The sequence below is a fragment of the Cloeon dipterum genome, chromosome 1, assembly GCF_949628265.1.
Source record: "Cloeon dipterum chromosome 1, ieCloDipt1.1, whole genome shotgun sequence".
In the NCBI taxonomy this organism is placed as follows: Eukaryota; Metazoa; Arthropoda; class Insecta; order Ephemeroptera; family Baetidae; genus Cloeon; species Cloeon dipterum.
This window is the reverse complement of record NC_088786.1, coordinates 4,456,664-4,470,621: the sequence shown is the minus strand read 5'-3', so window position 1 is coordinate 4,470,621 and position 13,958 is coordinate 4,456,664. Positions and strand designations below refer to the sequence as shown.

The 13,958-nt window shown below is 40.2% G+C and overlaps 1 protein-coding gene across 6 annotated transcripts in view; it reads left to right on the top strand.

Moving 5' to 3' along the window:
• The window catches only part of mtt (mangetout), a 237,064-nt gene that overhangs the window by 173,140 nt on the left and 49,966 nt on the right, over positions 1 to 13,958 (top strand). For 3 of the 6 annotated variants that reach the window (XM_065476634.1, XM_065476635.1, XM_065476640.1), the window contains 7 exons: positions 4,099 to 4,248; positions 6,068 to 6,201; positions 7,007 to 7,332; positions 7,588 to 7,750; positions 9,084 to 9,208; positions 10,120 to 10,556; positions 10,717 to 13,509. In XM_065476634.1, coding sequence (XP_065332706.1) covers positions 4,099 to 4,248; positions 6,068 to 6,201; positions 7,007 to 7,332; positions 7,588 to 7,750; positions 9,084 to 9,208; positions 10,120 to 10,556; positions 10,717 to 10,931 — 1,550 coding nt within the window. In that variant the 3' untranslated portion in view covers positions 10,932 to 13,509. Of the gene's footprint in view, positions 1 to 4,098; positions 4,249 to 6,067; positions 6,202 to 7,006; positions 7,333 to 7,587; positions 7,751 to 9,083; positions 9,209 to 10,119; positions 10,557 to 10,716; positions 13,510 to 13,958 lie in introns of those variants that run through there. The other 3 variants (XM_065476638.1, XM_065476637.1, XM_065476639.1) reach the window with 3 other exon arrangements.

Here is a 13,958-nt window from a genome sequence, read left to right as displayed (position 1 = left end):
GTATTATTGGAACTCGGTGAGCAGAGGTTCCGAAATAAAGAAATAAAAAATCAATACTCTTATTTGGCATTGAGTAGATTTTTTAACTAGTTCATTGTGCGACGAGTGAAATTTTTGCCCGTTTACTTCATTATCACACTTCAGACGGATTAAAAATAACTTATTTGACCGTATAAATTTAATGTAGGCTCTTCCTAAATGCTTTGTTGGTACTCTAGACACTTTTTCTACGACAAGGATTTCAGACGCGATGCCTCTATAGTCTGCAAGTAATTGTTCCCTTGCGCAAAGAGACTCAAGATTCGTGAGAGCCCACCTTTAAAACAATTCTTCTCTGTCTGTTGTTACTGGGATTCTCGTAACGAGCTTTCTCTCTTTGACATGCGAAAATCCAACTCTTAAAACTTAGCGTGGAAAAGTTTAGATGAGGAAAGTTATACTTTTGCATCCCCGCACAGTTGCTGATAGAGTCGGTCGATGTGGACACTTCACTTTTCTAGGCTGACGCCATGCAACTGGCTAGAGCTCTTTGCTTTTATCGCACTGAAGCTGAGAAGAAACGAGAGCACTGCCGTTGATTAAATTATATAAGACTTGAATTCAATACGATGGACGTGAAGATTGGCCCAATCACTCTCAATCCTGTGCTTTCTTTGCTCCAAAATGTGATCTGTGCAGGCAAACCCAGACAACTGACTCTCCTTGCCTTTCGTTCACAGTCGTAAAGTCACTGTTTCTTTCTCTTTGATAAAAACTTTAATGTTTTTATTTTTTTGGGGTATTTCTAATCAACTCTTTAAACAATTTTGAGCATTTTTAAATTGGAACGATCTGTAGGAGCGGTAGTCAGATGAAGTAAAACACTCAAAAACGGCTGGCCATAAAGTGCGTCGCGAAGTAGAGTTTTATTTGAATCATATTTATTGCTGTGCATTACTAATAAGGGTGAAATTGGGTTTGCCTTTATTGTCAGAGTTTATTGTAAATTGTAATATCGATGAATTGAGGAAACAATTAGTCAGCTAATTAATGTTGTTAATTTAAGTACATTTTGAGATAGGAGATATGGGGGAAACTTCTGGAGGTTTTCAGCACCATCTTAAGTGGGGGTGAGAAGTCACAAGAGCACAGGGCGCACTAGCACAAAGTGGGGGAGAGAGTCAGAGCCACCACAGATCCAAAGGCTGAGTTTTAATAAACCTAAATGTTGTGACACACGATAAATATTTAAAAAAAATCATAATATCCATTCCAATTAATGGGAAAGTTTAAATTAACAAGTTTACGGTCTAATCTATATAAGTGTAGTGGTTGCGGAGCCGAGCTCCCACTCCTTTTTCATTTTTAGTCTAGGGTTTTGTTATTCATGAGATTGTTAGAAATTCGTTAATGCAACAGAGAGAGATTTTGAATTTAAATTAGTTTTCGCCGGACACTGAAGCCAACAAGTCGCATCTTAATTGTTCCGAGCGTTTAATTGTGAAGGACCCGGCTCAATCGGGTAAATTCTTTTCTAATTTAAATTGTTCTTCAAGTCGATTCTCTTAAATTGTTAATCCTAAAGTCAAATACCATTTCTGTTTAAAGGTCCTTGTATTTTGTTAAAATTAGTTGCCAAGTGACTGTCGTATAAAGAGAAGAATTTGTTGAAAATCCCGCAAGGTTTAATTTCCACCTCCTAACCCCAAATAAGGATGCTGAATGGGTAATTATGAGTGAAAATTTAGAGAGGGAAAAGTCAAACAATGTGTTTAACAGCCATTTGATGATTTCCGTTTAATTAGGCACCTCAGCGTGAGTGCATTTTTATTTTTGGACGGAAACACGCTTTTCAATTTTATCAGTTTTGGAATATTAACATTACTCAACACCTAGAAAAACCGATGAATGTGGTCATTGATGTAAATATTTAATCCACTATCGAGGCATTCCGTGTTCACTTTGGAATTTTCATTAAACGTGCAGCAGCTTTTCATTTTAATTCACCTGCTGATTTCAATAACAGTCGCCGTTTGCCACGCTCTAATCCGTGCACGCATTTATTCCAGCGCGACAGAGGTGCATATTATTTGCTGTGGGGAACTGGAACAATAATCGCGAGCGACGATAATCAATTGACAATCTGATGAGTTGAATTGAGTGCGGGACGCAAACACCGCTACCGCGCTGTGGCTTGATTATGCATACACGTACATATTTCGTTAAAAATACGTATGGGCAAACAATGCCCGACTCATTATGCATGAATGCCGCGCGAGCGATTTAATGACAAACACACGCCCCCATTACTCGGTCGCCATTAATCAAGTGCAAATATTTGCCCAGCTGCGTGATGAAGTGAGATGACCACAGCGCGTTGATATTGTGTGTGCACGCCGTACCCGCTATTTCCAGTGACATTGGACACATTTTTATCTCCTGTTTTCTTAACCAGCAGACCACGTCCTTTCTAATTACAATTTTTTCCCTAGCTATAGGAAAATGAACACAGACTTGGATTAACGAGTGCCTGACGGCTATACTGGGATTCCTTTGAGTTATGGATATTTATAAAAAATACTTTCCTGGACTAATTAGACCTTGGAGCTACTCAGAGCATCCTTATCCATGGATAAATGAATAATTTTAAAAGGAAAAAATATATTATAAATAATTACCCATCTAGATAATTTTCTGAACACCATTGCATTTTTGAAGTTCAATGTGAAAAAAACTTATTAAACTATGCCCACATGAAAATCTACACCATAGCTCGTAAAAGCATTTCTTTTCAACTTTTTGAGTGGGAATTGTTCCGGCCAGAGGAGAATTCTAAACCAAAATGGTGCGCCTCATTTTTTGCAATCTTCCTAGCTACAATAAAATAATATGCATGTGTACGGCGTAAATAACCAGTGGCACTTTTTCTAATCGATTTTTGTTTTTAACATAATAGCAGTTCGTAAAGAGTTGCCGCGGCCGTGTCACGGCTAGGATATTTCGCCTCTAAACGATCCTCTCTCAAAGTGCGCTATGCAAAGTGGGCGACGCGGCCGTCACGGGCGTTTAGTTACGTTCTGCTCCCAGTGGTGTTACAATGCACTTGATGAAACAGAACTAATGCATAGAGAGAACTTTGAACTCATGCGTGCAATCACCTTGCTGCAGGAAATTAGAAGGGGCAGGATTTGACCTCCTTCTTGATATCAGTACAAGGCTTAATCAGAGGTTAGCTGCAGTGTATTCATGCCGATTCTAGGGTTTCTCATTTTAATGTTTCTAATGAAATGCTGAGACTGTTCTATTATCCATCTCCAGATGCATGCCAAATTATTATCCCTTTCGCAATACTTGGCAATGAAAGATTTACTACTCAATTTCCAGGAACTAGAAACCTGATATCGAATAACTTATTCACACCGAGTTGCGCAATTCACTAAGAGAAATGATATCATCCGATTCTTTGAACTGCTTACTGCATTCAAAATCTTTTCCTCGAATTCAGCTATTTGGCTATTGCAATCAATGATCGTCATACATATAAATTAAAATCAACCTTCTGCCGGCTGTGAAAAAATTAGAGTTTGAAAGCTTCTAAGTGAAAAAATGAAGTATGAAATGAACGAATACTTCTTATAAGATTGATGAGAATGATGACAGTCATCGTTCAAGTGTCCAATTGTATTCAACTCACTGACTACAAGTGGGAAACTATATATTGAATATTTTTTATTGGTAATTATTTAGTACATAACAATTTATAAAATAAAGAATGCAAGAAACGGCAAAGCAAACAAAATATTGCAATATTTCAGTTTAGGAATTTGTATTTTGAAATATTTAAAAGGAAAAGAAAAATGATCGTGGGGGTGACTGCTGATCGCCCACAAACCTCAATTTGCCTTTGTTTTCTACGTTCATAGTAAAAATATTAGTCGGTCGTCTAAAATGAATCATCTGTTTATCTCTAAAACCCTTCTTTATTGATATTGTGAAAATTGAAAGTTTTTTGTAGTTAAAATATGCAACAGAACGAAATTTTTAACGCCACAAAATGCAAATTTTAATCTTAAAAACGTCATAAATTTTAAAAACTACTTGTTTTTATTTTTGTGTTAGGTCTGAGCGGCGACAACTTCCGGTTCGACCCTCAGGGTGACGGTCCCGCCCGCTACAACATCATCCACTTCAAGCAAGTGAGCCAGGGAGTGTTCCGATGGGTGCGCGTCGGCGAGTACTGGGAGGGCGAGCTGCGTCTCAACATGTCAGGTGAGGACCAGTGCTTCTTGATAATTTTGTTGTGCGCGCCCCTGTTTGTGTGACAGGTAAAGCGGCGCGGCTCGAGAGTTGTTTCTGCCCCTGACACACTGGCTGCGCGCCAAACACACCCCCGCTCGCTACAAGGCTGCGATTTGCATGTGTGCGCAGCCAGTGCCATTAATTACGGCGCGCTCGTCACGAAACTGATATTGTGAATTAGCGGCACGACAGCGGCTGCTGCACTTCAGCTGCACAATGCTAATTGAATTTTGCATGCAATGCCAGCAGTCTGATTAGATTCATCATTGCGCAAAACGCATCAAATCACTGTCGCAAGGGACGTGAATAATATTGTAAATTAAACTAGAGAATAAATTAAATTGTGTAACACATTTCGACTGCATGGTACGTCGGGGAAAACTCGCAATTAATTAACTTTGCATCCCAAAGTATTCACGGGATTTCGCTTTGAATTTCGTAGTTGAAAGCATGTAAAATAAATTATCATTTTTAGAAACAAAATGGTTTTAACAAGGATGAGCGGCCAAGAGTGAAATTTGAAAAAGAAAATTATATTACATAGCACGTTCTTGTACTCAAATGAGGCTGTTTGGGCCTTCAGCAGTACAATATTCAGAGAATCATTTAATAGTTTACAATAATTTCTTAGCTTCATCGCTGCATGTTTTAGGTAAAATTTTTATTATATTCTTAAACACAGCTCCATATTTTATTGAGCGTTTGTTTAGTTAGAGACAATCCTAGATGAATAATTAGTCCCCTCATTTTCCTGCCTACAAAATCAAGCGCGAAACATTTATCTGGACGGGCTAGAGATGATAGTTTCTCGCCTCACTCGACCCCTGATGTAAAAATGTTCATTTTCCAGCGTGACGTCAGGAAGCGCGAACAAAAAAGTCGTTTCTGACTGACAACCTAGTTTCCTAGTTGGCGTGCAGATTCTTTATGGCATTAGGGTAGAATGCACAATGTATATTTTACATTCCGACGCAAAAGAACAATGCAAACTCGTTCATTTGTGTGCGAGCAAGCAAGCCTTGCCAGCACCATTGTCGCAGCGTTCGCGATGGAGCAGTGGCTCGCCTAGGGGCTGTGACAAATAGTCCCTTAGACGTTTTTGCGTTGCCAGAAATTACATATGAAATAATTTTAATATTTATTTTCAGCTTTCACACTCAATAAAGAGCTACAGGCATACAGTAAACAAAATTATTCTGTGATATTAAATGCGATGCTTTTCAAATTTTTTTGCACTGCTTCACCTTCTGTGGTTTAAAAACGCTTCGACATCGGAAGAATTTATTATTATTTAAATTAAGACTTTTTAACGTTTAATTTTTTGATTTGTTGCACTTTTTAGATGTAACTGTACATAGTTGTTGTAGATTTGGTAGATCGTGGTAAATTCCAATTTGAGGATTTAATTCTGTTATCAGCCAATTGAATAAGAATCTTCTACTACCCTCTCAGCCGTTTGTTTGCGTATTTTTTCTTTAGCTCTTAAAACAAGATAAAATTTGTGAAATGAAACGCGAATTGATTTACTGCAGCCCCAATATTTTATTCAGATGAATTGCAACTTTTTCACGCCCCTCGAATGGCAGGGTATCTATCTATTTGAAAAGGAATCACGCTCGCTATAACCACACACACACACACACACACCCGTCATACAATGGTTCAATTGAATTTCTGCTCCAGTATGCTGTCGCCGGGCTCAGAATTATTTCATTTTTTACGTGTGACTCATGCTGTGAATAAATCTCTAACGTGTGTCTCCCTTTCCTCTGTGTCTCTGCGCTGATAGAAATTCAGTTCAAGCTCGGACATCCGCAGCCACCCGAGTCAGTTTGCTCGCTTGAATGTGAACTAGGCCAGGCGAAAAAATACTTGGAGGGCGAGAGTTGCTGCTGGCACTGCTTTAACTGCACTCAATATCAGGTGAGGAGGTCGACTTTTACTGCTTTCGTTTTTTAAGCGCGGCGTAATGGTGTAGCTCGCTGCTGGATAAACACGGCCTCTCGCTTAAAGGGACTGTGCCGCCGCAAACACCTGCTTTAAGTCAGCCTTAAAGTTTGAGGACAAACGGCACGCTCAATAATTCCAACTGAGCCACAATGCATGTCAAAAGGGTCGCGTTCATTCTATTGTCAGCGCTGAGACTGAGACTTGTAACAATCTGCTAATTTTGTCTCTGACTGCTTCGTGCTTTGTTACTTGCTGCTTTCAGCAGCCTCGTGATTATGATTCATGATCCTTATTTTTTCCATACAATTCCTTTTAATTCAATGCAAATTTATTCATGGCGACTCAATTGTTAAATTCAGAATTTTGATTTTCCCATTCTATTTATTTACAAATTAAAAATCACAATTTTTGAAAACATGACGATGGAAGGTCCGGTTATTTTGCCTTCTTGCAAAAATATTTAACTGAAATATTTGAAAGGACGCCCTATTTTTGTCACTGTCTACTCTCATGAGTATTTGTGGTAGTTAATCAACTACAATACAACCGTCAAACACTAAATGGAAAATAATATTTGATGGGAAGTTTTGATTTTTGATTGAAAATAAACGTGGCCCTGGAGCAAAATCAACTCGCAGATTACGCTGGGACTGATTGATTGATAATCCTCACTCAACCTATTCATTGATTGCGTTTTTAATAACTCTCAAAGGCAAAATAAAAGCGATAGATTAACTCTTCGCCATTTATACAATTGATCTGACTCACGCTTTTACAGATCCGGCACCCAACCGACGAGACGCAATGCCTGCTGTGTCCGCAGGGCACGGTGCCGGACCAGCGGCACACCAAGTGCGAGCCGATTCCCGAGGAATACCTGCGTGCGGACAGCGGCTGGGCGATCGGCGCGATGGCCTTCTCGGCCACGGGCATCGTGGTCACGGCGCTTGTGGCTGGCGTCTTCTTGCGACACCACGATACGCCGGTGGTCAGGGCGTCTGGCCGCGAGCTCAGCTACATTCTGCTGCTTGGCATCTTCCTTTGTTACGCGATGACCTTCATTCTGGTGCTCAAACCAAGTGACGTTGTTTGCGGCCTTCAAAGGTTCCAACCACTTTTAACTTTTCTTTGTCTCCCGCTCATTAAAATTGAATAAGAATGTTTCGCAGTATTTTTTAAATTTAATTTGCCCAGTGTCCCGTGAGTTGCAGCTAAATGGCAAAAACATTCATTTGCGTCGTACGCTGCTGTCAGATATATAATAAATATGTATATATTGGGATGTGACGGACCCGAAATGGATATTGAAATATATCCACCAAAAGTTGATTTAATTCTAATAAATTTCCAACCTTACAGATTCGGTGCCGGATTCTCGTTCACAGTGGTCTACGCAGCGTTGCTGACCAAAACGAATCGCATCTCGCGCATCTTCAACGCCGGCAAGCGGACCGCAAAGCGGCCGAGCTTCATATCGCCCCGATCGCAGCTGATCATCTGCACCGGGCTCACAGGGTTTCAGGTGAGCAGAGCACAAGTTTTTGGGCTGGCTGACAAGCACTCTGCCGGCACAATATTCGGCTAATGGGATTTGCAGAGGCGGTGCTACTCTCGCAGATCTGTAAATGGCTGAGCAAACAGAGAGAGTGCGGCGCGAGCCAATTTGTCAGGCCAACTTCGGCTTGTGTGCGTGTCACGCAGACGAAATGGATGCAATGCGATTGCCAGGCGAAAACGAATAAGCTTACTTCAGCCTTCGGATTGTAATATTTGTTTTGGTTGTCGGTGCGTTGCTCCGACAGCGAGGGCGGCCTATTTGTTACGCCGCTGGTATACAAACTTTGCTAATAACGCCACCGGCCTACACAATCGTACATATGTGAGTACGTACGCGTTCTTAGGGCTGTTTGCGCAACAGTCGTTGCTTCCTCTTACGTCTCTGCCGGCCGGCAATTCAAATATCGCACTTTGCAAAGTGTGCCGCCTATCAGGAAGTTAAGCGGAATTCAGGACCCCTTTGAGAAACACTTCACGCGCAACAGACTCCATTCTGCCGGACCATGAAGCAATTAATTGATGAGAAGGGGCTCGTTTATAGACGAATCTTGCGATTGTGTTGATACAGTCCGATCGAAAATTGCAGACACGCGACTGACATTGTTATTGTTGGATTATATTGATTTTCTGGGTTACGCAACCATGATGTTCCACTAGGAAAGTTTTCTCTTTATACGTTATTTTTGCATGGTGCTCACATAAAGGGACAAAGGAAATTCTTTAATTATAATTCTGGTTTGAGGGAAACAAATTTTGCCGTTTTTTCCTCGTGTATGCTATTTACAATACAAAGCTTTAAATACATATATAAATATAAACAAAAACTTGAAATTAGATGTTTAGACTGGCGGAAAGCAAATCAATTAAACATTAAACTGAATTCATCGCTATGCGCCTGTAGGAATTTGTTTCAAAATTTAAAAAATCTCAACATTTGCTGATCTTTAACCATTTTACCACATCATTGGCTCATTGGCACGCGATTTGCGCCTCTGTTTGACTCCCTTGCATTGCAATGACGGGTCCATTCGGATTTGGGAGGGTTGCGAGAGCTGTCCGACTCGCTAATTGCTGGTTTGCACCTTTCCAGCATACGCAAATTAATTTCACTGGACGAATGTCAAGCATTTTAATAAAAAGACCCCGGTGCGAGGCAGTATACAGCTCGACTTGCCTTCCTCAAAGGAGACCCATTTATTCATTCGCGATGTTATTGGGACTCACGCGAGTTTTCGCGAGTTTTTCGCTATCAGGAATAAAAAAAATCGCACTTGCTGAAATTCTTGACTTTCTTTCAGGTACTAATTAACGCTGTCTGGATGGTAGTGTCTCCTCCCTCAGCAGTGCATCACTACCCAACAAGAGATGACAATCTCTTAGTTTGCTCATCAAGTGTTAACGCTTCTTATATGATATCATTTAGGTAAATATATACTATATAACAAGCATTTTTTCGTGTATTCCCTGGAATACAATTGCTATGAAAGCATGTTTTTCTCTTAAAGTTGATTAATGTTAGCTACAGTCAAACTCCTGTATGCCAGCTGGGGGATGAAAAGATTTCAGATATTTATGTGCCATGTTTGAAGTATTTTTTAATTCGCTTGTTTTGTTTTGCGGTAAAAAATCATGTAAATCTGTTAAGAATTGTAAAGAATGATAAGGTAAGTGAACAGAACTACCAGAAAAACTTCAAACATTATTAGAATCGTGTTGAATTGAAATTCTAGATATTTTCCTCGGAACTTAGTGTCTTCATTACGCTCAACTAGATAGAAGTTTTGTTTCTTCTGATATTTTAGTCTCAGCCGCGAGATTTAAGGCGGTGGCTGGCAGGAACGGCTTAGCCGAATTTATTGCTCGGCGACGGCTGGCCATTTTCACCGGCGGCTGGCGCAGCTGACAATATTTTAAACATGAAGTTTCATAGTTCTGAAGGGCCGGAAGACATTTTTTTCTCCTGCACTTTTTAATAATTGACCCCTTTTTTACTGGCGGGTGGCAATGGTAAATCGTTCCCAGTATATTTTTTGTAACTGATTTTATTAATTTAATGTGATAATTTTTGGAATTATGTGATTATTAAGCTTGGAGGAGGTAAATGTCAGGAATTTCAATCCAACGTGAAGCAAATGAACTCGTTAGGATTTTTCAGTACAATTATAAGAATCGCCTGATTTATTTACAACAATCAATATCGATCTCGAAACATTTACCACAGAATTTCACGTGCATTTTTTGTATTGAAGTTCAAACGTTTAAGATCCTAACTTGAAAAAAATCTCTATTAAACGATAATTCATCGTAATCTCATTCGGGTGGTTCATTTTCCAGCTACCCCATTGTGCTGATTGTGATCTGCACTCTGTACGCCGTCCTGACGCGCAAGATTCCTGAAGCATTCAACGAGTCGAAGTACATCGGCTTCACGATGTACACGACATGTGTCATCTGGTTGGCGTTCGTGCCGATCTACTTCAGCACTGCCAACAACATCGCCATCCGCATCACCAGCATGAGCGTGACCATCTCGATGAGCGCCACCGTCACCGTCGCGTGCCTCTTCACGCCCAAGCTGTACATCATCCTGGTCAGGCCCGAGCGAAACGTGCGACAGAGCATGATGCCGGTGCGCTACTCTGCGGTGCGTGGACCGCGCCATCAAAGCATCAGCGGGCCCACCGGCGTCACCAGCTCCGTGGTTGGCGCCGGAAATTTGCTTGGCGTGCTGCCGCCCAACCACGGCATGGAGTCGGGTTCGCACAGTGACGGTGAGAAATTCTCCAGCTTCTTTGGATTCGTGCAGTATCGTTTTTATTTCATGGAATTTGTTTGAATTAATTCAATTGAGGTTATAATCAGCACTCATCAGTAAATACATAACTAAAAATTATGGGATCGCATGTCAATTTGAATCTGTCTCGTTAACAGCGGGCCACAGCACAAACGCCAACAACCACTCGTCGACAAGCAAGCAGTTGACGACGCGCGGCACGCAGACGCTCAACTGCGTCAACAACGCCGAGAAGCACGTGACGATCAACAACACGACGCACACGATGGGCAACGGACCAGTAAGTAATAACTCTCAGCCAAACTCGCCCACCAAGAGTGCAGATCAATGCAAATCTGATTTAACTTTATAGCAGTACGTGCAGGCCGTTGACAGGCCCCTCCAAGAGACTGACCTTTAGCTAATGAACCTGTTGAACGTCACTGTTGTCAGTGACGTCAAAAAGTACGTGTAGCACCACGTGGACGCTCGTTGTCGCAAAGTGGACAAATAAATTGCGCGCGCGAGATATCTTTTTACATTTTGCACAAAAACACACAGAGACTCTCTTTAAATAAGAACGGAAACCAACAAGTGCGTCAAACTCGTATGAGGAAAAATGTTAAGTACCATAGTATGTTTTTTTCTTTAACGAGCAAAATCTGACTGCCGATACAAGAGAGACTTTGACGGTGGAAGTTGTTGGAAAATTTGTTCCCCCAGTGTAAATGGAAGGTGAAGAGAATGCGGTTGCCATCTATTGGGGCTTATTTCAAAGAATTGTTAACCTAAAAATAAATTTTCAGGGACTGGATGGCGCTGCTTGTTCGCTCTAATTTTTTGAACAAAATTCCACAGTAACGAAATCTCAAAATCAATTTGGTATTGCCACAACGAGCAACTCACTTTGGTAATTATTATTATTATAATTTATTTTGCTAGCTCCGCAGAGTTCTGGATGACAGGCAAGATTCTTTAATCCTTACCCCGTTTTATAATTCTCATTAAACCATCATTAAAGGCCTAAAACCTCTTGCACTCTTCCATTTTCACCCGGGAGGTGGTCAAATATTTTATAATTCTGTGTAAGCTAAAAATTTGGTTAACATTAAGGTCCTGTTCAAAGTTTAATGGAGTTGTTTTTAAATGTGTCGTCTTGAAATTTTAGATTCGCTACAGGCACCATCAGCCGTTAACTGTGTTTTAACCCAAAGAGCCCACTGCGTTTTAACGTGATCGATTTAGATCGAATCATTGCCAAAAGAGAATAATTACTAACTTGCAAAATTCAGACTATTTACATGGAGCGAGCTGATGAGACAAAGGAATCCCTGCTTTGTGCTGTGATATATTCAAATCGAGGTCCTGTACGGACTCGAGACTCTATATAAACGAAACTGCTAGTTTTATACCAAAGAAATCGAAGAGAGTTGTTTGTTCTACCTATAAAAACGTCGGACATAACGAGTAAAAATGTTTCCTCCTCGAGCTGGGGGAGATGCACAATTCGTGGAGAAGGGATCATTTGTTATTGTTGAGCACGTAATTCTTTTTAACTAAAATTATCAAGGAACACTTTGGTTTTAGCTTTAAAAGTTTTCTTGCTACCTATAATAGTCTTCTTAATGTGTGTGGTCGACGCAGTTTTTGTGTCGCGAACGTGTCAAGACAGGGAACTTAAACGTGTAAATACTTAGATGTAAGTGTTAAAATCAACTAAAATTTAAGTATTATATATACGAACTGTAAATAATAACTCTCTATTTGCATACTGTCTAGTCAACTGGTCTAGATTTTAGCCGAAAAGGGTTGACGAACAAACAAACAAACAAACAAACAAACAACACTCTGTCTATAATAATTAATTACTACTACAAAAACTAAAAGAATACATATGTTTTTATGGAATGTTTCCTGGTGAGACAGACAAACAGCTATCAGCAGGTGTGCATTGCACACAACGCAATCTATGTAATTACGATTACCTGGAAACACACACTATGAATGTTGCTGTTGTTGTTGATGTTTGAACAAGAGAGAATTTCTATTTGTACAAAAGGTTTGTGAACTGAAGACGTAAGATAAAAAAATATATTGAGAAATGTAGTGTTCTTTCCGCAGACATAGAGGTCAGCATATCCTGAGCCCTAGCTGGTTTCTATCAAAGTTGTAAGGACTCTACGTCACTCAGTTAAATGATATTGCACAAATGGTCGAATGAGATTTAACGTTTTGCTCATTATAATATATATATACACTATCTCACCTGTTGAAACAAAGAATCAATTGCGCGCGGAAGTTGCTGTTGCCTGACTGTCTCTTTCTTTCCATTGAAGTTGCTGCAGTGTGTGCAAAAGCTATTTGACACCAACGTACCGATCTTCAATTTGGACTAGCGCTTAGACAGGCTGTATTTTTCGATGGATTAAAAAAATAACCCCGCAAATAAATTTCATCCAAATATTGAGACTGTCTGAAATTTCCTGTGCTTTGATTTCGAGATATCAGAGCACAGGAAATACATATTAATTGAAACTCGTTGATTTGTTAATTACGAAAAATTTCTGCGACCCAACCAAAAATTGTTTATTGTTGATGTGTGGTGGAATTTTCCTCAGCGGGCCTCCCCAAACCCCAGCAAAATGTCTGTCTCCCCGTCGATCAGCTCCGCAAGAGCCCGGGTCCAGACACAAAAAGCATGTAGATGCCATTCCGCTCTGTAATAGGTGTGCGAAATCGCATATTATCGATGTATGCTCAAAAAACTACACAACGGCGTTAAAAAAACAACTACCAGAGAAAAACCCAAAGCATAGAGCCATCAACAATTTGATGTCATTTAACAAAACTGGACGGATGAATATAGATAATTTACCTAGGGTGGCTTTCTCGAGAATTTGTGCGATGGCGGAGGTTGACAGAATAAAATAAAACGAATCATTGTTGAGAAACGCCTGCAGTTTCATTTCTCGGCAACCTGCTCGGCGTGCACGTCGAGCGGGCTGCCTACCTACCCCCGCGCACCGATGACTTCAACGCACGGGCCTGCAATACGGTGTTGACCGATTCGTGCTGCCGTCTAAATTCCAAATCGCGAACCTCTGAACTCGCTCAAATTTGACCGCGTTGCTTATCAGAGGACAATGTGAGTGGCCTAATTTTATGTTAAATGCATGATATTATTTTTAACAAATCAATCTTTGGGCTCGCACGTAACTAACTCTGTCCTTGCACTTGGTTTATTATTCATATCTCATTTTATATGAGCGTGTTATTTAATTAAAATTTGGCGCGCCTGATATCATCATCTATAATTGCCAACTATTAATTTTATCAGCGCAGTAATTGCTTATCACCATATATTTTCAATTAAAAATTTTAAAATCGAATCAATTTTAGT